Source organism: Canis aureus, chromosome X (genome assembly GCF_053574225.1).
Source record: "Canis aureus isolate CA01 chromosome X, VMU_Caureus_v.1.0, whole genome shotgun sequence".
Lineage (NCBI taxonomy): Eukaryota > Metazoa > Chordata > Mammalia > Carnivora > Canidae > Canis > Canis aureus.
In genome coordinates, this window is record NC_135649.1 from 14164453 (window position 1) to 14188700 (window position 24248).

The 24248-nt window shown below is 42.8% G+C and overlaps 1 protein-coding gene across 1 annotated transcript in view; it reads right to left on the reverse strand.

The window, feature by feature from the left end:
- Positions 1-4920: 4920 nt before the first annotated feature.
- F9 (coagulation factor IX) overlaps positions 4921-24248 on the reverse strand; it is a 32632-nt gene continuing 13304 nt past the window's right edge. The window contains exons 5-8 of the mRNA XM_077888051.1: positions 19681-19809; positions 17216-17412; positions 7770-7884; positions 4921-7142 (exon numbers count right to left, since the gene is read on the reverse strand). Coding sequence (XP_077744177.1) covers positions 6595-7142; positions 7770-7884; positions 17216-17412; positions 19681-19809 — 989 coding nt within the window. The 3' untranslated portion in view covers positions 4921-6594. The remainder of the gene's footprint in view (positions 7143-7769; positions 7885-17215; positions 17413-19680; positions 19810-24248) is intronic.

Here is a 24248-nt window from a genome sequence, read left to right on the forward strand (position 1 = left end):
CTCATGCTCTCTCTCCCTCTGAATTCCTTTATGTCAAATGAATAAATACAATCTTAAAAACAGAAATGTTTTATTCTACAACATAAAATAACTGCCTGTTACTATCTGAGAACAACTTTAATCACCTGATTTTTTAAAAATATTTCTGACTTGTGAACACTATCCTTCCTTAAATAACTTTTATATTTTAATTCACAGTGTTATTCAGTGCTCACTCATGGCAATAAATGAGTAGCAGGACTGTAAAACTGAAGACTTTTTAGTCAAATAATTAGAATGTGCCCCTTGGTATGTTAGTAAATGTTAAACAACTGAGTCTCTTTAAAAAACAAAATGGGGTGCCTGGCTGGCTCAGTTGGAAGAGCATGTGACTTTTTTTTTAAGGTTTTATTTATTTATTCATGAGACAGAGAGAGAGAGAGAGAGAGAGAGATGCAGAGACACAGGCAGAGGGAGAAGCAGGCTCCATGCAGGGAGCCTGACGTGGGACTCGATCCCGGGTCTACAGGATCACACCCTGGGCTGAAGGCGGCGCTAAACCCCTGAGACCTCCGGGCTGTCCGAGCATGTGACTCTTTTTTTTTTTTTTTTAATTTTTTTTTTTTTCGAGCATGTGACTCTTGATCTCAGCTCAGGTCATGATCTCAGGGTCAGGAGATCCAGCCCCACATCAGGCTCTGTGCTGGGCATGGAGCCTGCTTGGGATTCTCTCTCCCTCTCCTGTCCTTCCCTACTGACGTGTGTGCTCTCTTTCTCTCACGGAAAAAAACAAAAACAAATGTATTTGTATTATTTGTTAATATCTCTGGTGTGAATATCCCTACCCTGGCAGATATCAAGCCCCTGACATGAGGTCACTGTACTGGGAGTTGGAAAGAGATATGCAAAATTGGCATTTGTGAGTATGCAAGTTCCAGCATACCACTGATATTTTGATGAAACACAGTGCTAGGCTCACAGCAAGTGCTCAGTAAAATTTCTTACGAGAACATGCTAAGATTTCATAAGATTTCCTTATGTAATGTGTAGCTGTTCTTTTAGGATATCTACGACGCAAATTTACATTTTCTAAACTAAGGAAACAGAGATTCTGATCTGAAGCAAGATCATCTAGGACTAGAAACAGTATATGGAAGCGTGTTTGGACAATGAGCAATATAGGAGGCGTATTTTAATTGGGAGAAATGAAACCCTTATGGCCAAGAGCAAAAGTTTGATTCGGATATAATACTTTAAAATCCAAATTAAAGCCCAGAGCTGGCTCTATAGAAACAAGATACAACGACAAAATACCTACCTAAATGAGGATACAAAGCACAGATGAAGGGTAAGGCCAGCTTCTGGAGAACAGCAAGAAATGTTAACAGGAGAACAGGCCAGGGCTATAAGCATAGTCTTCTAGGTTAATCTTTTTTACATTTTCTAGAAGTTAGTGTTAATTCTATATCCTTGGAAGGAAATGGTTGTAGAAGGTCTGTGTGGGTCTGGCTTCCTTGCTACAGCATAATCCCTTATGCGGTCAGGATGATGATCTCATTCTTTCCTTGGATGCCTGAGTTTTGCATTGATGTGGTCAGTAGTAGCTTTTTTTCCTCCCATTTCATTCATATATTGGTTCATTCATTTAACAAGCATGTGCTGAGTTTCTCAGAGACTTGTTGCAATCTTAATTTGGCTTCTTTTAGAGCTGATTTTAATATCATGAAAACGCACGCTTATTTTTGTCATATATCCCAAGAGGAAAATAGATTTTTACATATAAATGTTCACCAAAGCATGTAACGTGTAAATCATGGGATCCCTTTATCTTTACGAGGTCGGTGCTTAAGCCACTTCACAGCATTTCTAAAAGTTCACGAATGGCAGCATTCAGGAGATTTACTGTATCAGCAAATTTTTATAGATTAAGATCTCATATTTAATGCTGTGCTGAAGCAACTTTTTTTTTTTTTTAAAGATTTTACTTACTTAAGAGAGAGAGTTCAAGAGAGAGCATGAGTTGGGGTGAGGAGCAGAGGGAGAAGCAGACTCCCCGCTGAGCAGGGAGCTCGATGCAGGGATTGATCCCAGGACTCCATCCCAGGAGTCGATCCCAGGATTCCAGGATCATGACCTGAGCCTAAGGCAGATGCTTAACCCACGACTGAACCACCCAGGCGCCCCTAAAGCAGCCTTTGGAAAAGACGTCTTTGGATTCAGGAATATCTCTGCTCCCATTTCCATCCTTCCCTTGATCAAGAGGGAAAGTCCTACCAGAGCAAAGTGATCTGGCCGGGAGTTCGAAATACTAGTGTCATTCTTTTTTTTTTTTTTTTGAATAGATTTTTTAGTTTTATTGAAATCTTACATGAACAAGAAATTGGAAATACAATCACATCAAAGAACAAATTGTCACGGCTTTGACGTTTAAGCCAAACAAATTTTGTAGGGCAGAGTTTTTAAATTGTTATAACTTACTAGTGTCATTCTGTGAGGTTGTGGAGAAAATGCTTTGGCCCAGTTCCAGGAGCCATTGGTTCTTCATCCATATATAAGAAAATCTGCTGTTCTTCCTTTCTGCTAGAGGTTGGGATAACTCTGGGAATCTCCAGACAAGCCTTAACTTCCAGCATAGGGTAAAAAAAGGTCTGCCTTGAAAGTACTGTTGGAGAAAATGAGTAGAGTGGTCTGTGTCCCTGGACAGGTTGAAAGGGCAGGGATTCCACAGTCTTTTGCCTCCCACGACTCCTCCCACAGCCTCCAGAGTTTGCAGAACATATTGATTTTTGTGGCTTTTAACCATGAGATCTCGGGATGGCGTTAGCTTCCGATTCAGGAAGAGCCGTGGTTCCTGAGTGCTTTGCCCAGACAGGCCTGCCAGCAGCTGAGCTCGGCTTCCTGACCCTGCCACGGCTGCGCCGCATGCTTAGCTTCTGGAGTGGCCTGCTGTCCCCGGGTGCCACATGTCTTAGCCGGCCCAGCTGCAGTGAACCGCCTTGAAATGTTGCCGGCACGCCTGGGCGCCACATGACACTGACAGACTTGCCCTGGAAGTCAAGTGTCACATCTGGCAGGCCCAGTGCTCACAGCTGGGCTCAAAGCCAGACCCCGGCTCTGCATGTTTGTTCCACATGTGCTACCGAGTGCCTGCTAGGAGCCGGTGGCTGCCGCTCCACGGTCTTATTTGCCTGCCACTGTGCCTCCCAGACTACCTGTTGGTCTTGAGTTGGTCCACCTGCTGGTCAGTTAGAGCATCACTAGTAGGAATTCTAGGCGATTTGCAGTCTCGGGTTTGCTGAAAGGATGGCCACCAGTGCGGAAGACCCCAGTTGCCCTGAAAATGGGCAGTGCTCCAACTGGAAGCGCTGTATTCCCTCATGGTTCAGGGTGGGAGACTCGAGTTCTAGTCCTGATTCTGCCATTATGTCACTCCGGGCCAGGCCTTCTCTTGGCCTCCATCTCCCCATGTGTTAAATGGGCAGAGTGATTTTGACGGTGACTGAGGGCCCTTGCAGCTCTGACGTCCTTCAGTTGGACTGCAAGCCTTCAGAAGTTTAGAGGTGATAATAAAATGACTTTGTGAGCTGGTCTTTCAGGGTTTAGAAGAGTAGGGGAGAAAACCCTTTCTTTTTCTCTTGACAGAGCAAATTGGATGGGACTCTGTTCCTACCATCACAAAACAACTGATCTTCAGAAGAACCAAAACCAGTGCTACTTAAGCAGCAAGTTACAATGACTGCACTGCATTAACACGCTTTTCTTCCCTCAGCAAGAGCTCTATTTTCAACTGTCACTTCCAATATTGCAGCAGCGTGTTTCTGCCCATTTAGGTTAAGTAGCTACAGTGATTTTGAAAGCACTAATGATTCTTCCATGGCGCCTGCAAATGCCCTAGGTAGAGTCTAGCAAGGCCCTGGCTCTGAAGTCCCTGGCTCTCAGGTGGGCTGGAGGGTCTCACACGTGTAGTGGTGGCTCGTGGTGAATTGTTATTTCTGAGCTCATGGGAGAAAGGAGAAGTGTGGCTCGGATCTCTATGGGGCCAGGATCTTTTTTCTCTGCCACAGGGAAGACCAATCACAGGAGGTGTACAGCCACTCCCCATTGTTGCCTTTGTAAGGGGTGATCTCCATGGCAACCAGGCCACAATGGCTCACTTTTACCAACTATGGGAGTGCTGGGGCTGGAGACCTTTAGTCATTCATATTTGAAGTAACGGGTTTTCATGCATGAATCAGTATCCTCCTCAAACCTAAGGCTGACAATTGTCCTGTCTCCTCTTTCTCTCCTTTAGCTCACAATAGCAGAACTGATTTCTTTTGTTTGTTCGGGAAACCTCAATCCCACTCATTATTGTTATTTATTATGGCCTCTCTTCATGATAATACAAGACTAATTCCTACTCCGGAATAAACACAGGTTCAGATTCAGCTAACGTCTGTTGAGCCTCTTCTGGGTAGTAATGTAGCACGCACAGACAATGCAATTTATATACATTATCTTAGTTAACTCACAAAATACATAAGTGTGGATTCAAATTTCACGAGCACATTGGCAGTTGGCACACAGTTATCGGTCCTTGAATATTTGCTGGGTGAAGGAATGAAAGATCATGAAATCACAGACTGTTCAGGTCAACCAGGCCCTTTGGAGAGCATCCTGTCAAACTCCTTCATTGTACAAACAGAGAAATTAGAGCCCCAAATGTGGAGTGATTTATCCGAGGCCGTATCCATGGCTATTTAAACTCAGTTCTGTCGTAGGTGGATCCAGACCACTGTCCTCTGCCGGGCACAGGACACAGTGCCTCATAGGAAGGCCAGGTGACAGCAGAGCATCAGAACTCTGATGTGTCGTGTTGCACTTGGACGTGTTATGCTCAGTGTCCTGCTGAACGTAATGTTTGCGATACTTCTCTGTGAGTGATTCAACGAGAAACAGTGAGAAATTTGAAAAGACATTTATTGGTACTTAATATTTGAAGGACTAAAGTAAATGCCTGGCTGGGGGTGAGGTGAAGGCAGCAGCTTGGTCAGGTCAAAGTGGTCCCAAACATGATTTTGTCAGTAGTCTCATATATAACAACATGTGGGATGACTGATTCACATCAGCCACATTCACAAAAAGCTACAGTATCAACCAGAACAACAGTTTATTAATTCATAAAGGGAGCCAGCCTAACACACTAAAGTACATGCAGAGGTTGGTCAGCAACTCTTTAGAAAATTCAATATGGAAGGCCTAATTATAATCAAAAGGTTGCCTAGAGAACCTGAAACCAGAAAAGGGGGAGTGAGATGGCTCACTGGAATGACTCATACCTTTTTTTTTTTAAAAGATTTTATTTATTTTTTTCATGAGAGACACACACACACACAGAGAGAAGCAGAGACATAAGCAGAGGGAGAAGCAGGCCCCCTGCAGGAAGCCTGATGCGGGACTCAATCCCAGGACGCTGGGATCATGCCCTGAGCCAAAGGCTCAACCACTGAGCCACCCAGACACCCCTGACTCATGCCTTTAAGCCACCAGTACATCCTTCTCCACTGTGGGGACATGCTAGTTTAAGAGACAGGGTGCTCATGTTCTTTGGTCGAGGGCAACTTCTTCCTTAGCTCCGGCCAGTACTGGAGACCCACCAATGAATTCTTCCTTGAAGACTCTACTAGTTCTACGTTGCACACTGGCTGTTCTCTTTTAGTTCACAGTTTTTTCACATGGGGGATGAGACGCAGGAGTTGATGTCACTCTTCTTAGTTACCTCTATCACAACACAATTACAAATGCTTATTGGAAGTATTCTGATGGGTCGGTCATTCCTTCCACGATGCATGTATTTCAGTAACATGACTCTTGCAGACAAATTTTCCTGCAAGTGCTTCAGGCACCTGGCTTCATCCCTATGCTCCGAAAAGCAAGTCAAAGACCAAACTGAAAGCAAGTCTGGGTTTGATAGACATGTATAACTGTGGACAGTAGTAAAACAGCATGATGTGCCCCTTCCCTCCTTTAAACCTCTGTAGGAAAAAGAGAGAGAGAAAGAGAAAGAGAGACACTGATTTCAGGATTAGGAAACAGAAGAGATAAAGGAAGCAGGAATAAGCATACAGAAAAGGAAATAGTGTTTTCTGGTGAGTTGCAACCTGTCAGTTGCTCCTGTGTTCTTCCTTAACAAGTGAGGTGTTAGACTTGTTATGAACTAGATCAAATATCCTGGATGTAGATCTAACACATTTTGATGATTTCCATGGGAAAGGTAAGAAAGGTCTGGAACATGGAATGCTGCCAAGGAGGGAGAATCAGGGAGTTGCCCCAGTGGAGAAACTTAACACCTGACGGGCAGGAGGAATAACCTAACCTCACAATGGTGCCAAGGGCTAGACCTGTGGGAGTGGTCACAAGTTCCCATCACAGTACATTCCCGTAGTGATTACATTTTCTAATTCACTTAGTCTAGTAAAATAGGAATTCTAGATAGATTTCTCCCCAGAAAGAGAAAAAGCAGTATTCAGAGAATGTATATAGTCAAATCTAAAGAGATAAAAAAAGTGATTAGTTAGTAAAGGACCTTGTCCATTTTCTACCCTAAACGTGTCAACCTTGGAAATACATTATTCTTTAGGTGAGCTTCGTCTTTTCTTTAATCCAGTTGACATACCGGGACACCTTGGTATATATTCCATACTTCCCTTTCATCGCACACTCTTCACCCCAGCTAATAATCCCAGTTAAGAAACTTATGCCTTCTACTTCGGTGACATGGGGTCCCCCACTATCGCCCTGGCATGAATCTTTACCTCCCTCATGGAAGCCAGCACAGAACATGTTGTTATAAATGGTGAACTTCGTGGACCGAAGGCACGTGGCTCGGTCAACAAGTGGAACTTTAAGGTATTGAAGAATTGAAGCCGATCGCCCTTTGTTGAAGACTCTCCCCCAGCCACTCACATAGCCAGACCCAAATTTGAGGAAGATGTTCGAGTATTCCCTGTCAGCAATGCAAATAGGTGTTACATAGCTGTTCAGCGTTAAGGGCTCATCCAGTTCCAGAAGGGCGATGTCATGGTTGTACTTATTAATAGTTGCATTATAGCTGTGGTGAAGAATAGTGCGAATCACGTTTCGCTTCTGCTCTGTATGTTCCCTCTTCTCGGTGTTATGCTCACCTATGGAAAATAAATTTCTCTTCAGTCACAGGTAGACTTACACATAAACGTATTTGCCAAGGTTTTTGGTATCACTGAATTAACTGGCAGCCAAGTGTCCACAAGCGCAATCTTGGTAAAATGTAATGAGGGCCAATGCATACATTTCAGACCAAAAAACCATTTGGGACCATCATGGAGCTGGTTTGGTCTCCCATGCCGTTGCAAATCTTACATTGTTCAAGTGGTAATGAATCTACCTGTCATGAATTACCCTAGACATTCTTAATATCAAGTATTTTGACCGCTTTTTTGAGCACAGATCATATATTCATTTGGCCATTCATTCAAAGGTTGTGCCAGGCACTAGAGATACAAAGGTGAATGATAGGACATGGCTTTGGGGAAGGCTCAGTCTGGTGGGGAAATGCACACAGCATACATAATTGTACCCCCGTGAGATGAGTGTTGATATAGGCACACCAACAGAACTACAGGGGGCTTGGAGGATGGAAGAAGTTAGGTTCTGGAAATATGGCTCCTCTAGCATTAGCCCAACTTAGTAGACCTCAGGAAACTATGATGTGCCAATCATACAGAAGACCTAGTAAATACTGCAGATTCCTATCCTTTTTTTGGTTTATTTACCTGCAACTATGGTAATTTTAACATCAGGCTCAATACAGTGGGCTGCAGTTACCACCCATTTTTCATTGATGATGGAACCTCCGCAGAATGCATCAACTTTCCCATTCAAAAGGACCTGTGGAAACAAGATTATGAAACTTCTTACATAATGTGTTTGATCCTGAACAAAATAAATACAGGTGCTGTTGATAGGCAGGGGTGTGTGTGTGTGTGGGGGGTGGGGGTGGGGATTGGACTCTAGGTGCTGGCAGACCGGAGTGTTTCTGGAAAGTGTCAGCTTTGCACATGAGTTAGTGTTTCTGGAGCGTGATCAAAAAAGCCATTTCTGTAACTATTTTGAGGAGGATGGGCAATGAGAGCCAGGGGGAGCTCTAGAGGAGGCAGATAGGAGGGAATGGCTTCTTTTGGTGATTTGGGGCCCTTGGATTCCTTTTCCAGGTGAGTCAGATTGTCTGAGGGCACACATTGTTTCATGGGAATATGGCAGGTAAATTCCGAAACACACTGACTTGACTCCTCTAGATCCAGAGTTATTATTGAGTCTTCTGTCCCTGCGTGGGGAAATATTGCCACAGGGTGAGTTGGAAGAGAAAAAGTATTGATTGTCCACTGAGGTCTTCTTAAAGCCCTTTTCAAACTATGAATTGAGACCACTGCCCCCCATAAGAGCCGTGCTGACGGGCCTCCGGGCAGTGAGGACCACTTAGCTGCTCGGGCAAAGTGGACAGAGGCGTCTGAGCCTGGGCATTCTTAAAGAAGAGGCCAATCCATTCTTTCATCTGTACATCTATTGTTTTTTTAATATAAATTTATTTTTTATTGGTGTTCAATTTGCCAACATATAGAATAACACCCAGTGCTCATCCCATCAAATGCCCCCCTCAGTGCCCGTAACCCAGTCACCCCCATGTACATCTATTGTATGAGCAGAGTGGACAATGAATATTTTTTACCACCTATCTAGATCAGCTTGGAGATTTTCACTTCCAGTGTACCCGAGGCTCTGGGCTGCCTCTTCAGGAAGAAAGTTGAGAAGTATGGACACCAGAGGGCGCACTGAACATTTGGTAAACCCTACGCAGGAGCCGACTGGCTCTTAGGAACTCCTGCCCTTTGACTAAAGCACACCTCGTCTCAGACATAAATCCATTTCTAAACTAAGGAAAGAGAATGGTCAATGCCCTTAAGTGTGAATTTGAGAAGGTCCTAGGGGCATGTTCTAGTGAAGATTCTTTTTGTCCTGAATTCAATTTTTTAGAAAGATTTTATTTATTTGAGAACAAGAGACAGCGAGAGTGAGAGAGAGAGAGAGAGAGCGAGCACAAACAGGGGGTAGAGGGAGAAGCAGGTTTCCCATTGAGCAGGGAGCAAGATGTTGGGCTTGATCCCAGGACCCTGAGATCATGATCTGAGCTGAAGGCAGACACTTAACCAACTGAGCCACCCTTGTCCTGAATTCAATTTACTGAATGTCTGCTAAGTCCTAGACACTGAAGCATTGGCCTCCTACCAGGAGACCTCTGGGGCCGGCTCACTGCAAGCCTCTGACCCCTTTTCCCACACTTTAGCTTTCTTTCTCATTCTAGTTGCTGCCTATTTCAAAAAGTCGTAAAAATGTAGGAAATCTCACATAATAATATAATAAACACCCATGTAGCCACCCTCCAGACTCAACAGTCTTCTTAATGGTTTTGGACATTTATTGATTGCTTACTATGCACTAATCATTATGCTAAGTGTTTTATGTACATTTAATAATGTGGGGTGATATTAATATATCCATTTACAGATGAGCAAACCGAAGTTTAGATAGGTACATGAACTCCCCTAAGGTCAGTGGTGAAGCTAGGATGCAAACCTTAGTCTGCCTGGCTTGAGAACCTATGCTCATAAGTGTGGTTGGTGGACCAATTAATTGCAATAGAATCATCTGGGATGCTTATAAAATCATTTGAGGGCACTCCTGCCCGAACTTAAATAGAATATTTGGTGGGTGTGACTAAAGGAAATGAAGAGCTCCAGAAAATCCTTATGCATAATTAAGTCTGAGAAATTATGGTTCAGAATTTCCAAGGCTTGGTGACTTTACATTTTAAAAGTGCTCAGTCCACACAAAGCTGGCTACATAATTTGTGGGGTTCAGTGCAAAATGAAAAGGCGAGACCCCTTGTTCAAAAGCTGGGAAGAAACATGCCATTGAAAATCCTTCAATACAATTTTTTTCCTTTCTTCTGTGGTCTCTTGCAATCTACCATGGGTGTTCTTTTAATTTAATTTTTTTTAAGTAGGCTCCATGCCCAGTGTGGAGCCCAACATGGGGCTTGAACCCATGACGCTGAGATCAAGACTTGAGCTGAGATCAAGAGTCAGATGCTTAACTGACTGAGTTTTAAATTTTACTACTTAATGTCATGCTTCCTCAGGCATGGGGGATATTTGCTGGGAGAGTGCCCAGGAGCTGCACCCTGTGATTTGGCAGGCTGGCACAAAGGCCCTTGGCTGCCAGGTCCCCTCTCCCACCAGCCCCATGCCGCATGGAGGAAGGTAAGTCAGTCTTCCCTTCTCACTGGCCTGCTGCAGTAATTAATTGTGGAGGCATGATTCCCAAGGGATTACAACATCCATACCAGGATGTGCTCAGTACTTAAAACGGAGGTGGGCAAGAGGCTTGCCCCCACCATTCATTCTCCAAATGAACTGTGACAAACTTTTGGTCCTGAGATGTTCTGTGGCCATGTCCCCTCCCAAAATGGCATAGACTGTGTACACCCAACCTCAGCCCTCCCTGCACCTGTGATAGCTGTTGGGGACGAGGAGGGGAGTATGTTACGTGCCCTGGGTTGAGGGTGGCAGTAGTCACTGGGCAGGTATGGGGAGGAAGAGGCAGGCCCAGCCAGGGAACCGGGGGACAAGGGAGTAGGAAGTCAAGAATCCATCCCTAGGAGGTAGGGGAGAGGTTCCAAGCTTCCAGGGCATGGCTGCTCCATTGTCTCATCAGACTTGAGTTCCAAAACACAAAGCATTAAACTCCAAATTTGGGACCCTTCCAAAAACAAGGCCTCATGCAGGTGCACTGGTTACAAGCTCATGAAGCTGGCCCTGACCCCAAGTGATTTTTAATCACTCAGTAAGTTTGGGTAGCGCTGTCCTATATGGGTCCTGATGGTCACATCTGAAAGCATCCATTCGGGTAACTGGAGTTACAAACTCACATGCATGAGAGAACGGTGCTTTTCTTCTGTATTAGAGGTGCCTGGACATCTCTCAGCTTAATGGGTTGGTTAGGCCAGACTGAATGATATCCATAGCCCCTGGGCACAGAGACTATGATGTAGCTAGTCTGACTCCTGCCAAAGACTTGCTGCCTGGAGCTTCTACTCCTTTCTGGTGGATGGCTGAGAAATATGATTGTGTTCTTTTAAGCCTGAGAGCATTCCCCCCTCCGCCCCCCGCCAATCCCTGATTGGTATTAGAAATTTTAGCAAACATCTTTGCCAAGAAAAAGCCCTAACATATATTTGCATTTAAAGATATTACAAATGACTAGATTTTGGAATGTTTGCTTGGCTACCACAGGATCACAGCTATCTAAATATGAGCTATTTGGGGATGAGCTGTCAGCTTGGCCGAGGACAAGCTCTTCTAAGACATCACTTTGGAAAATGAAGGGAAAAATGGGAAAGCATATGTTCTGAGCAAGGCATCCAAGTTCTGATCTGTCAACCCTTTTCATGTTTGTCTATCCTAATAGGAGCCTGCTTTCTCTCTTTCAGACACATACACAGATGCACAGCAAACACACCCACATCCATCTACAAAATACACATTCACATAGCTCTTCTGATGGTGCTCATTGATAATGCCAGCCCAGAGTAGTAGCTGTTGCCCTGTTGGTTCTCTTCCTAACCTTTAACTTGAATTTGGCCTTCCCCTGTGATTTCAATAAACTCTTTTCTCTCTACGTAGTCACCTCCAATTTTACAGTAAAAAAAAAAACAACAATTTTTTTCCTGTTTGCATACTAGTTCTCTCTCATATAAAAAGCAAAACTGGGCAGCCCCGGTTGGCTCAACGGTTTAGCGCCGCCTTCAGCCCAGGGCGTGATCCTGGAGACCTGGGATTGAGTCCCACATCGGGCTCCCTGCATATGGTCTGCTTCTCCCTCTGCCTGTGTCTCTGCCCCTCTCTCTCTGTGTTTCTCATGAATAAATAAATGAAATCTTAAAAAAAGAAAATTAAAAAAAAAGCAAAACTGTTTCTGCATGATATACAGCTTGTTATGCCCACAGGTGTGATTCACCCAGCCATTGGCCCGATTTCATTTTTCTGGGCACAGAAGAGATGCTCATCTTCTTTCTTTCTTTCTTTCTTCTTTCTTTCTTCTTTCTTTCTTTCTTTCTTTCTTTCTTTCTTTCTTTCTTTCTTTCTTTTTTTTTCCATTTTCGATTTTTAATGGTTAACTAGACTATTCATTAAAGAGATTTCATCAAACCATCCTAGAGAATAATAATCTAAATGTTCTGTCCAAAATAGCTGTGTGGGGCCAAGTGAGAGTACATATGTCATGTTTTTATTTCTCTTAATTGAAACTTCATCATTTGAGGGTTACTTTTTCCAAGTAAGGACATGTCTATAGTCTTAGGCCCTTCATATAAAATCTTTCTCCCAATCCTTCCCCCTTTACAGAAAAAAAAAAGAAAGAAAGAAAAAGTTCTGATTCATACATATGGTAACTGCCTGCTGTTTGCCATAGGGGTGTGTCCTAATCAATGGAAAGGATTGGGTGTGTTGGGGTAGCTGTACAGGTCAAAAGCTCGGGTATGTTTACTGATAGCTTCAGACCAAAGCTGAGAAAAGCTGAGACTGGGGAAGATGTTGAGATGTTTTAAAGATGTTTAGGATTATATGGTCTCATTCATTTGGGGAATATAAAAAATAGTGAAAGGGAATAAAGGGGAAAGGAGAAAAAATGAGTGGGAAATATCAGAAAGGGAGACAGAACATGAGAGACTCCTAACTCTGGGAAACAAACTAGGGGTGGTGGAAGGGGAGGTGGGTGGGGGAATGGGGTGACTGGGTGACGGGCACTGAGGGGGGCACTTGACGGGATGAGCACTGGGTGTTATTCTATATGTTGGCAAATTGAACACCAATAAAAAATAAATTTATAAAATAAAAAAATAAAGATTGTTTAGGCCAAGAACAGAATTAGGAATACACAGACTACTTCTTCTGACAATTTTCTGGTTAAAACAGTTGAATATTGGCAATTGTATGTGATACAACCTAATACACAGGTTAAGGAAAGCTTCACCACTTGGCTTCCATTGCATTCCATTTTTTCAATCTGTTAGAATGATCTCCAAATTATTAAATGCAGAATAACTATGGCTAATACACAGCTGAGGCCCATGGTAAAATAGAAAATAGAAAGACCAGAAAATACTTCACATTCAAGGCCAGACAGATCCAACCCCAAAACAGAAGAGGTGGGAGACCTCTTGGGGCAAGTTTCTGCGTGCTCAGAATTGTGGGCTGACAGGGTCAAGGGCAAAGGCCCAAAACCAAATTAAAGCTTTAGAAAGTCCAGGACGGGGGTGTTGCTTTCTCAAATCTCTCTTTCAGACTGTTGATGAAGGTGATCTGGTAGTACAGGTGTTTTGATTTTGCTTTTATTTCTAAGGTTCAAAGGTTTTCATGGCTTCCCTACGTAATTGTATGAAATTGGAGTCCGGCTTTAGTTTTGCACTCTAAGGAGGTGGTCACTCTAGGAAATATCCTGTGTCCTTATGTAGTGCACTTCGCCCTGGGGCTTCCTTTCCAGGATCCTCAAATGTCCGTGCAGAGTCCCTGCGCCCTCTTCCTTGCACTCTCCAGGGGCTCTGAGCCCTCCGCCCTCATCTGGCTTCCTGGCCTCCACCAGGCCTCCACTACTGCAGGGAGGTTAGAGGTCAGGTGAGTCCACCTGCGTGCCTGCAGCCTTAGGGATCCAGGCGTGGGGGCGTGGCCAAGGGGTTATGGGACACGTCAGGGCCTGGCCTGACCTGGGAGTGGGGGGGAGATGGGAAGATGAGGGGGTAGGCCCAGTGCGGCTTCACCTCCAGCCCGCAAGCTGAAAGTCCTCGAATATAAGGTAAGGCTTGAACGTGGCCATGGCCACCCTCGAGCTCGGGGCAGGCGAACCTCACTCCTTAGGGTCTCAAACCTGGGTGGGGGGGCGGTGGTCCTCTGGCCTGCTCTAATCTCCTACCAGACGAACCAAGGCTGTGGACGCTCTCCCCACGGGTTTATCAGGCCCGTGCTGTCCCCAGCTCTTCAAGTTAACAGTTCACCAAACATTTGTTCAAAGTTTCCTCCCAAAGCTGCCCAGCCCCCCACAGTCACTGTGGCTTTGTTATCCGGAGCCAGGATCTGCCTGCCTGCAACTTTGACCCATAAGCCCTCAAAGCAAAAGTCGCCTTGTCCCTTCCCCTGTGGCCCCTTGGCTCTCGCAAACAGCTGACTTAGACCTTTTCCTTAGCGCCCTAAACCTTTCCAGCTTGATGCCATTCATTACTCCTGATGAAAGTGACCTCCCTTTGTCCTTCCCGCGATTTGTTCACGCAGGTGGTTGCTTTATCTCCTGCCCCCCACCCTTATGGGAAGCATGGAAATTTGAAATCCTATCTGGGTAATATTCCTAAGCTGTTCCATATTTCCGAGCCATAAATTACTGTTTGGCCATGGAAACCCCAGCTGTTGCTTGCTTTCTCTTGATGCTTTGCCTGCAATCAAATCCAGTATAAATCAAGTCAAGTATCAAACCTTGCGGATTAGCCGGGATGTGGAGCTGGCTCATCCACAAATGACAGATTCTGGCTTGTTTCATTTCCTGTTTCATCTTTGAAAGTGACTTTTGTACACTCAGTTTATCTCCTGGTTTTGAAAATCAGGAACCTTTTGTGAGAAAGTGGGTAGAGGTGGGTGTGGAGAGACAGCTCTTGGGCGGGAAGGAAACAGTGCAGAAGTATGACAGGGTCTTCCTCAAGTACACTAGAAAGTAGTTCAGCTCTTCACCTTTGGAAAAGACTAAAACTTAGTGCTTTGTGCCTACTTTATGTGGATGAAATAGGGAGTGAACATGTGCATGAGTGGTCTTGAACATTCTAGATGATCTTAACTAGGCTTGATGGGAAAGAGTCAATAGGTATACTAACTGTATAAGTGTGCAATGAGGGGGACATGAAAGAATTTGGAATGATGTGTATCATTTTTATCCTCTTCCTTACTGCTGCAACTGCAACCATCATCTAATGGTCTCTTCTGCTTAAAATAAAAAAAAAAAGCTTGCTAGAGTAACTGAAATTCCTATTAGGAAAGACTTGTGTTGTTAAAATATTGGCAAGCATCTGGCTTAACGGGGGTGGGTGGAGAATGGAAAGATTATGTGACTCAATTGAGACTTTATTACCCTCATCGCCTTTTAGCTCTTATTGAAGTATTTTTGCCAATTTCGTTTCTGGGTTGACAAGGGGACAATGCTAAGCCCGCAATGTGTGCATCCTGGGATATATATATTTTTTTAATCCTGGGGCTTTTTTTTTTTTTAAAGAGGAGTCATCTTTTAGCTAATAAAACACCCCTGGGTTAGTGGATCCTCCACTCTGGGGACTACTTTATGTCCCACAGTCACAAGGAAGATAATTATTAAAAAGTAGGATCTTTTCCAACCACCTATCCATGGAAGTTGGATACATAATGAATGAGAGTGCACAAGAACACAAATAGTAAAATTTGATAGAATTAGATACATGGATGTTAAATAGAATGAAAGCATAATTAGAGTGGCTGTATCCAGCAGCAATTGTTCAAGGAAAGGTCAGTGGAGAAGGTCAGTCTTATGAAGAGTCATGAGAGAGAATAAAGATGTGGATGAAGGAAGCAGCGCTGGTAGGATGCCTAAATAGAAGAGAGAGGAGGTATAAAGAAACACACAGTGTATTTTATTGGCTGTAAGATCAAGTCCGACAAATATTCCTAAAAGCAGAGCTAAGGTAAGAGAATGGAAAGGAAAGTCTTGGTTGTGATGGTCTATCTCCCTTCAGTACCGTTCTCTACCGTGTCTGTGCCAAGCCCTACCCCAGGTACATGTTCAGTATCTTATCCATTATATTGGAAAATGTCAGGCATTCTCAAGAATCCTGAGTAGATACATAGTGTCAGAGAATTCCAGTGGTGTTAAACCTGGGACATTTACCTGATCCTGCCTTAAATCGTTACTGGTTGGATGATTAAAAAATCTTCGAAGCTACTGGTTCCTGGTGGCAAAAGTTCAGACCTCAGTAGAGAAAATATTTTGGAGTGAAGCATCTTGAAATAGTCACAAAATATATGATTGTGGCTACTAGGGAGTTTTTAGTTAGACTAAACTATTATAAGCACTGTCCAATAGAACTTTCTGCAATGAGGGAAATGTTCCGTATCTGTGCTGTCTAGTACCATAGCCACCAGCCATATGTGGCTTTTGTGCACTTGAAATGTGGCAGGTGTGACTGAGATACATTTTTAATTTTACTTAAGGGTAGTTATTTAGATCTAAATAGCTACATGTGGTTGGTAGTTACGTTATTGGATGGCACCACTTTATATAAGGACCAGCCTGGCTCCTTGCCTCTGGGCCCCACTTCTCTCAGGTGGAATCACTTAAACGTTAGCTGTAGGTCAATTACAAATTTTGCTACAGATCTAGCTCTTGGTTGTTGCCTCAGACATGTGCACAGTTGATTCTCATGTGGGTTGTTTGCAGATCACACCTGGAGAAATGTGGGACTAGGTACCATGAGTTTATGGTTTGGTTCCTTTGGTTTCAAATTGTAGTGTGCATCACCGGAAGGGCTTGTTAACTAGCACACGAGTTGCCATCCCCCCAGAGATTGGGCTTCTGTAGATCTGGAGTATGGCAGGAAAATTTGCATTGCTAACAAGTTTTCAGGTGATTCTGATGCTAGCACACTTTGAGCCTTGGGTCAAGCCCCTATTTCAGACCCTAGTTCCAGTAACCCAGTTCTTGTTTTACTCCTATGTGAGTCCTTTTAAAAATCCCTTCAAAATAATCCAGTTTCTCTGGACCTGGAGATTTTCTCTCACCAGTTCTCCCACAAGCTGAAGTAGTACCCTGAACCCCAGTATCTGTGACCTCACTTCTAGACTTCCCAATTGCATGTCTGGAATCCTGCTATGCTTTTCTTGGTGTCAGACTCTCCTTGACCCTGTCTGGTAGCTGTCCCCAGACTTCTGGTTCACTCGCTCTCCACCACTGAGGGCTTCTTCATATTGCCTAGTGCTCAAACTTGCCTAAACACTTCCCTCGCCCCAATAGGTCTGTCTGGTGCCCTAGACTCAGCCCCCACCTGGCCTGTCCCTTGCCCTCTGGGCTCCAGTTTTGACACACCATTAATATAGAGTACCTGCCAAGGGAATTGACCTGGTTTGGCATCTTTTCCACCAACAACTCGAGTGAAGTCGTTAAGCGGTTGGGTGACGTTATCCAAAATTTTTTCCACTTCAGTTGAATTTTCATAGTCCATATTGGAAAAAAGAGTTTCAGCACGGGTGCGTGTCATAGAAATGTGAGGGACAGAAACTCTTCCACATGGAAATGGCACTAGAAAGATGGGGAAAAAATTTAGTATTCTGATATTTTTCATTGGCAAGCGGAACGTGTATTACAGAAATCGAGAATGAGGCCTATCCTTGTCACTTCTGAGAAGCAGGCCCATCAATATTCTTAAAATCTAATCAATGAATATAGTCTCAAACTAAAAGGTTAATTGCATTATTTTCATGGAAAGTTTTCAAACCCTTCATGAAAAGAACATTTGGCTCAGGAATCCATCATCTTCACGGAAATAGAATAGGTGTTCCAGAATCAAATTTTGTAAGAGTTTTATAAAGTCTAATGACTTTGTTTTGTTTCTTTACTAAAAAGTCTTACTCCCAAGTACTGTCCTTAAATGGTATTCTGATGACTGTTGCCCTGTAACTTTAACTTTAGAACTAGGTAAATGGGACTTCTGTGGTTCATTGTGAGCCAGGCTTTCTTTTGTAGACTAGAATGCTTTCTAGACTCCAAGGTGGGTTTAGGGATATGCTGGGAAGAAATCATGATTTAATTATTTCATTTGGTTAAGTATTAACTGAATAAATTGTTGAGGTGCCTGGCTGGCTCAGTTGGAAGAGCATGTGGCTCTTGATATGGGGGTCATGAGTTTGAGCCCCACTTTGAGTGTAGGGATTACTAAACTTAAAAAAAAAAACCCTTTAACCAAAGAAATTACTAATATGATTATCACAGCCACATCCACATGGGAACTGGCCACCTTTTTTAACCTTGGGTCAGTTTATTTCCTAAAGACAAGAAATTGTCTACTGATACATTGGGGACAACCAGAATGGAAATTTGTAGTCAAGCAAAGTCACCTCACATTTCATTTTCATTTCTCACTTTCCTTCTAGTCACATTCCTTATAACAGACATTTCTATAGCAACCAGCTGCAGCAAAGTATCATGAAGACAGCATGTGGTTGGGAAAACAGGAAATTAGTTCAAAATACTTATGTATAAATATACATCATCAACAATGGCTGGAGAAAAGGGACCATTACTATTGAAAGGCAAGAAAGTTTATTTTAGGTTTGGCCTACTTACTCTGCTAAAGATAAAGCTATATTCAAATATAACACTTAATAGTTGGAGGTGGTTCTCAGTTCTTTTTTTTTTCCCTATCTAACATAGAAGGGCTCATAAGGGTTTAGCTACTATGCCATCTGTCTACACTGGAAGTTAGATTTTGAAGGTTAAAACATATAGATCTTTTTCTCTGGAGCTGGGCAAGCTGTGAAGCAGTGTATGTGAAGAACTAGGCAGAAGGATGGGTGGCTAGGTCCCTGAAGCATTAGAGTCTCTTCATTTTAGTTGAAATAGCATGTACACTCTTGGCTTCTGTCCTTTCTTTAATTTCCTCTGCCGGGTGCTTTGGTGAGATAGGTATCGAACCCAGTTACAGAGGAATGGTGCATGATTTAATGTACCAATTTAATATCAGGCTTTGAAAATGCAAAAGAAATTATAACTAGTTTGCTTCAAAAGGGCCCCTCATTTATCAAATATAATTGATCCTGCGGAGACTACTTTAAAAAATTTTTTTTAATCAAAGTTTCTATTGCTTCATTTCAGAGAAGAGCAATAGGAGCGTGGAGTGGAGATGTTCTGAATATACTAGTCAGCTGTCAACACGGTAGCCTGGTTGACATGACTGGGAAACATTGTTTTGTCCACTGCTGTATGGACTGTGTTGGTCAGCCTGGCACAACTTGAAACAGATGATTGTCAGAACTGTTCTGATGCCAAGTGTGTAAACTCAGCCCGAGACCCAAGGATAGGAAATAACTTTGTCAGGGTAAGCCAGTCACACCCTGACACAATCATGCTTAACATTTGCCATTCCTTGTACTAGAAGCCTATCAGTCAATCATTTATGTGTCTTTTATGGTCTGCGACTACTATAGTAATTTGACTTGATGAATTACAAATATACAGAGGTCTCATAAATTGATTGCTTCATGATCTAAAAGAAAAAAAAAGGACACGGAAAAGAATTCAGACTGAGAACAATTACAGAACTTCTATTTAAAATGATGATGATAAAAAAAATAAAATAAAATGATGATGATAAATAAATAAATAAATAAATAAATAAATAAAATGATGATGCAATTTGAAAAATTGTCCAATTCAAGCTACTAATCTGTTCTATGATTTTAAAAGGAAGTAGAAACAAACAGGGTTTATGAAAGTATGTGAACTAGTTAAAATACTGAAGGTTCAAATATAGATTTGGAGAGTGTTAAAAAAACTTTATTAGATTCTGACCTGCTGGTTCACAGGACCTTTGGTCTTCCGCAAGTTGGTATCCCGTAGTACAGGAACAAACCACCTTGTTATCGGGGCCCAATTTACAAAACTGCTTGCATCTGCCATTCTTAATGTTGCATGTTACATCTGAAAGAAAGCAAAATCAACAGTAACAGCATCATTTCACATGCATTTCTCAAGAGTACATGAAACCAGTGACTCATGTATAGGTCAAGTGTAAGCAGGGGCCATTCATGGAAAGAGGCTTGGGAGCCTTCAGCTGAGAGTAGAAAGAAAGATAAAATTCTTGGGGAGATCCCTGGATGGCTCAGTGGTTTAGTGCCTGCCTTCAGCCCAGGGCGTGATCCTGGAGACCCGGGATCGAGTCCCACGTCGGGCTCCCTGCATGGAGCCTGCTCCTCCCTCTGCCTGTGTCTCTGCCTCTCTCTCTCTCTCTCTCTCTGTCTCTCATGAATAAATAAATAAAATCTTAAAAAAATCTTAATAAGGTATAAAAATGGCAGTAATATGTTTGGTTTGGCATAAACTGAAGGTTTGGGTCTTCTACTTTCACTAAATCTTGGACTGCAATTTTAAGACACTGTTTATGAGAGGATAGGATATATTCAGAGAAGTCCCCAAAGCTTCAGGGTGAATTTTTACAAAGTGTGTGCACCTGTTTAAACACTAAACGGATCAATGCATAGGTCATTATCCACATCCCAGAAGCTCCCCCAATGCCCCCTCCACCACTACACACTAGCCCTCTGTTCCAAACTTGCCATCCATTACCAAATCCTGAGAGTGAATTTGCCTGTCGTTGAACTTTATATAAACAGCAGCTCACACTCCTCTGTGTCTTTCATTTAACCCTTTGTGAGATTCATCCGTGTTATTTGTAAACAACAGTGGTTCATTTGCATGCTGTGTAGTGTTCCATTGTGCGACTATTACTGTCTGTATGCATTTTACTGCTGATGAATAGTTGAGTTTCCAGTTTTTGGCTCTTAGATATAATGCTCTAATGAACATTCTTAATACGTATCTTTTGGTAGCATATGCATGAATACTGGGTATGTGCTTATGAGTGCAATTATGGATCATATGTTCAGGTTTAGTAGATATTGCCAAGCAGTTTTCTGAAATAATTGTACATATTTAAATTCCCACCATCAGTGTGTGAGAGTTTCAGTTCTTGGACATATGTATTGCAGGTTTCTTCTCCCACTCTGACTTGCCTTTTTGTCCTAAAATAGTATATTTTGCTGAATAGAAGTTCATAGCTTTTTTTTTTTTTTTTAAGATTCATTTTAGAGAGAGTGAGCAAGTGGCGGGAGGGTGTGCAGAGGGACAGGGAGAGAAAGAATCTCAAGCAGACTCCCTGCTGAGTGTGGAGCCTGATGCAGGTTTTGATCTCATGACCCTGAGATCATGACCTGAACTGAAATCAAGAGTCGGACGCTTAATGAATTGAGCCACTCAGGTGCCCCACCAAAATTCATAATTTTAATATAATCCAGTTTATCTAAACACACTTGAAGCTGGCTGATATGGGTATATATCCACACAAGAGAATGAAATCAGGTCCTTTAAGGTGGCTAAATGCCAAAGACATTATGTGTGGGCAATGATGAGCATTAGTGGCTCACATTTTCTGTACTTTCCTATATAATCTCCCTTATTAATATGAAGTGTTGTTCTTTGTCTCTTGTAATGCTTTTTGTCTTGGATTCTATTTTGTCTGATATTAAGATTGCTTCACCAGTTTCTTTTTGTTACCTTTTACCTGAAAATCTTTTTATATCCCTTAATTTTAGCCTCCTGGTGTAATTTTATTTTAGGTATCTCTTTTGTGAACAGCATACAATTTGATTTTTTGAAAAAGATTTTATTTATTTATTCATTCATGAGAGACACAGAGAGAGGCAGAGGCAGAGGGAGAAGCAGGCTCCACGCAGGGAGCCCGATGCAGGACTCGATCCTGGAACTCCAGGATCACACCCTGAGCCAAAGGCAGACACTTAACCACTGAGCCACCCAGGTATCCCTACAATTCGATTTTTAACTCCAGACTGAAAATTGCCATTAATCTCAATTTACATTAATTCTGATTTCTGATATATTTGGCTTATTCCTGCCATCTTATTTTGTATTTTTTTGATTACTGTGCTTTCCCTTTGCTTCTCCTATGCAGTCTCAATAACAGGAAGTAGCATGGTTCAGGGCTGGCCAGCTGAGACCTGTTGAGTTAAGAGAAATAGGCTCTGCCCTTGGACCTATTTCTGTCTCTAGAGCAGCACAGGAACACTATGAATAGGAGATACCTTACCCCTTACCTACCTGTTCAACAACAGAAATGCTCACTTGTTGGTATAATGAGAACATGGAAAGTTTGAAAATGAGTGACTATTAGACACCTCCTACGTGCCACCTTAGTTTCTCTCAGCCTCATGGAGTGTCTGTGCCAGCACTGTGGCCATCAGCTCTGCATCGACTTCTCCTGACCTCATACAGGTGCAACCTTAGATTGCCTTGGCTCCTATCTGCACTATGAGCCCCACTCACTATGTGGCACTTCCCTGTTGATGCTGAGGCATGGGATGCCGTATCACCCCTCCGGATGCCCCAGTGAGTACAACCTGGAGATGTGGGGGGAGTTAACAGCCCCTTGGCTAAACTTTCAACCACTGGGAGACAGATGCTGATGGACAAATTCTTTCACCCTTCTCCCCTTGCAGATGGACAGTCCGAGGCCAATTCCTATGGCTCCTTGGAAAACAGTCCCAGGAGACCTAGCAATCAGTTGCAGATGAGGAGAGAGGACTCTTTCTATGAGTTCTCCTTTCTGCTCTGTCTCACTCTCTTGTCCCTTACTCTTGCTCCCTAGGTTTACGCACCCTACTAAATGAGCTCGAGTCACAGACTCGTGTGTGTGTGTGTGTGTGTGTAGGGGGGAGGGGATCCAGGCTAACAGTGTGACTATATGGTTTTGGAGTATATTATAGATTCTTGAGTGTCAGATCTAAATTTTCTAATTCTATTTTATATAGGCTAGCATAGGTTAATGTAATAATTTGCTCATGTTCCTTACTGACACTTTAGGAATTGAGGGGAGGCAAATCAACTTTTGCCAGGTAGGCAAAGGAACCAGCCTGAGCTTTAACCTTTGCTTCCAGTAATCCTCTAAGTGCATGAGCCAAAAAGATGGCACTTGGTCCTTCGTATTTATTTTTTAAAAGACCTTTCTCCTTACTCATGGTGATAACATCCCTGGCTCTTTTCATGTTATTGGTTATCATTTTGTTGTTACAAAGCAATACTGAAGTGTTCAGCCAAATCAAATACCACCTGTAGAGAGTGTTCAGTCAATATGAGATTGTGGTAAGTTAACAGAGGTAGGTGGTAGGTACAGCTTGGTTTGGTTCAGGGCATGCACAATGGGAATGAATAAACTCAGTGTGGCTTTCCCAATTCTGATTCTGTGTCTTTGGCTAAAGGAACTAGACCTGTCCACCATTTTCCTCATTTGTCACTTTTCTTTATGGCTTGGGTTGTGTGTGCAGTGGGAAATATTGCTGTCCAAATTGGCAGTCTTTTTCTCTCAGATAAAGGACTCAGGATTCTGGAAATAAAATAATAGCACAGGGAATTCCAGTGGAGAGGTCCTTAGTCTAGGATCTAAGGAACAGTCACTATGGGACTCATGCTTTATTGAGCAGTTAGATGTCAGGCACTGTGTTGGGTATGGGTTCTCCTTGGTCCTGGGGCCAGTCTCTGTGCCTAGAATATCTGTTGAGCCTCTCAAAGCATCTGTTCTTTTCCCTTTATGTTAGCCCAGACACTTTTTTGTAATTCTACTCATGCCTACTACCAAAGTTATCCTGTTCTGTTTATTTTACTTTGCCTTCTTCATCTTCCCTCCTGTATTCAGTGATGTGAAAACCAAAGCTTGGACAAGAGATGTTCTATTTAACAAGCTTACCATAGAATATGCTGGTATTCAGCTAAACTCAAGATATTTTCTTTTCTCCAGTCCACAGAAATATTCAGTCAATAGGAGTGTGGTGTTTACGGAGTGTTACCAAAGCGGAAAAAGTGCTTATGTACTTGTGATTTTTTTTCCCTCTCTATCCTATTTTACTGTGGGTAGATGCCTCTTGTACTCTTTAGAGGTGACAGAATGACCCAAGTCCTTACAGATCTTGTTATGTCTGGAAAGGCCTCAGATGTGATGTGTAAATGGGGACATACAGTGGTCATTATTCTAACCAAAGGGACACAATAGCCAATTAGTTGTTATTCTTTTAACTAGAAAGCATGCCCTGAATGTTTGTACCTCTTTCTCCTGGAGAAGAGCCTGATGAGCAAGGGCAAAAGAAAATAACAAGATCTTAACACTGGAAATCTCCCTGTTTTTTCCCCCAAGACAAAGGTGAGGCAAGAAGCTTGGGGCTTCAGTGTTCTATGAACTGCTATCTAGTAGCCTTTGAGGTCAATCTGTAGATCAATTTGAAGCAACAGCTTAAGTGGGAGTTTGTATATGCTTTTGCTTTCCTCTAGTGTCTGAGATAAAAAGAATTTTGAGA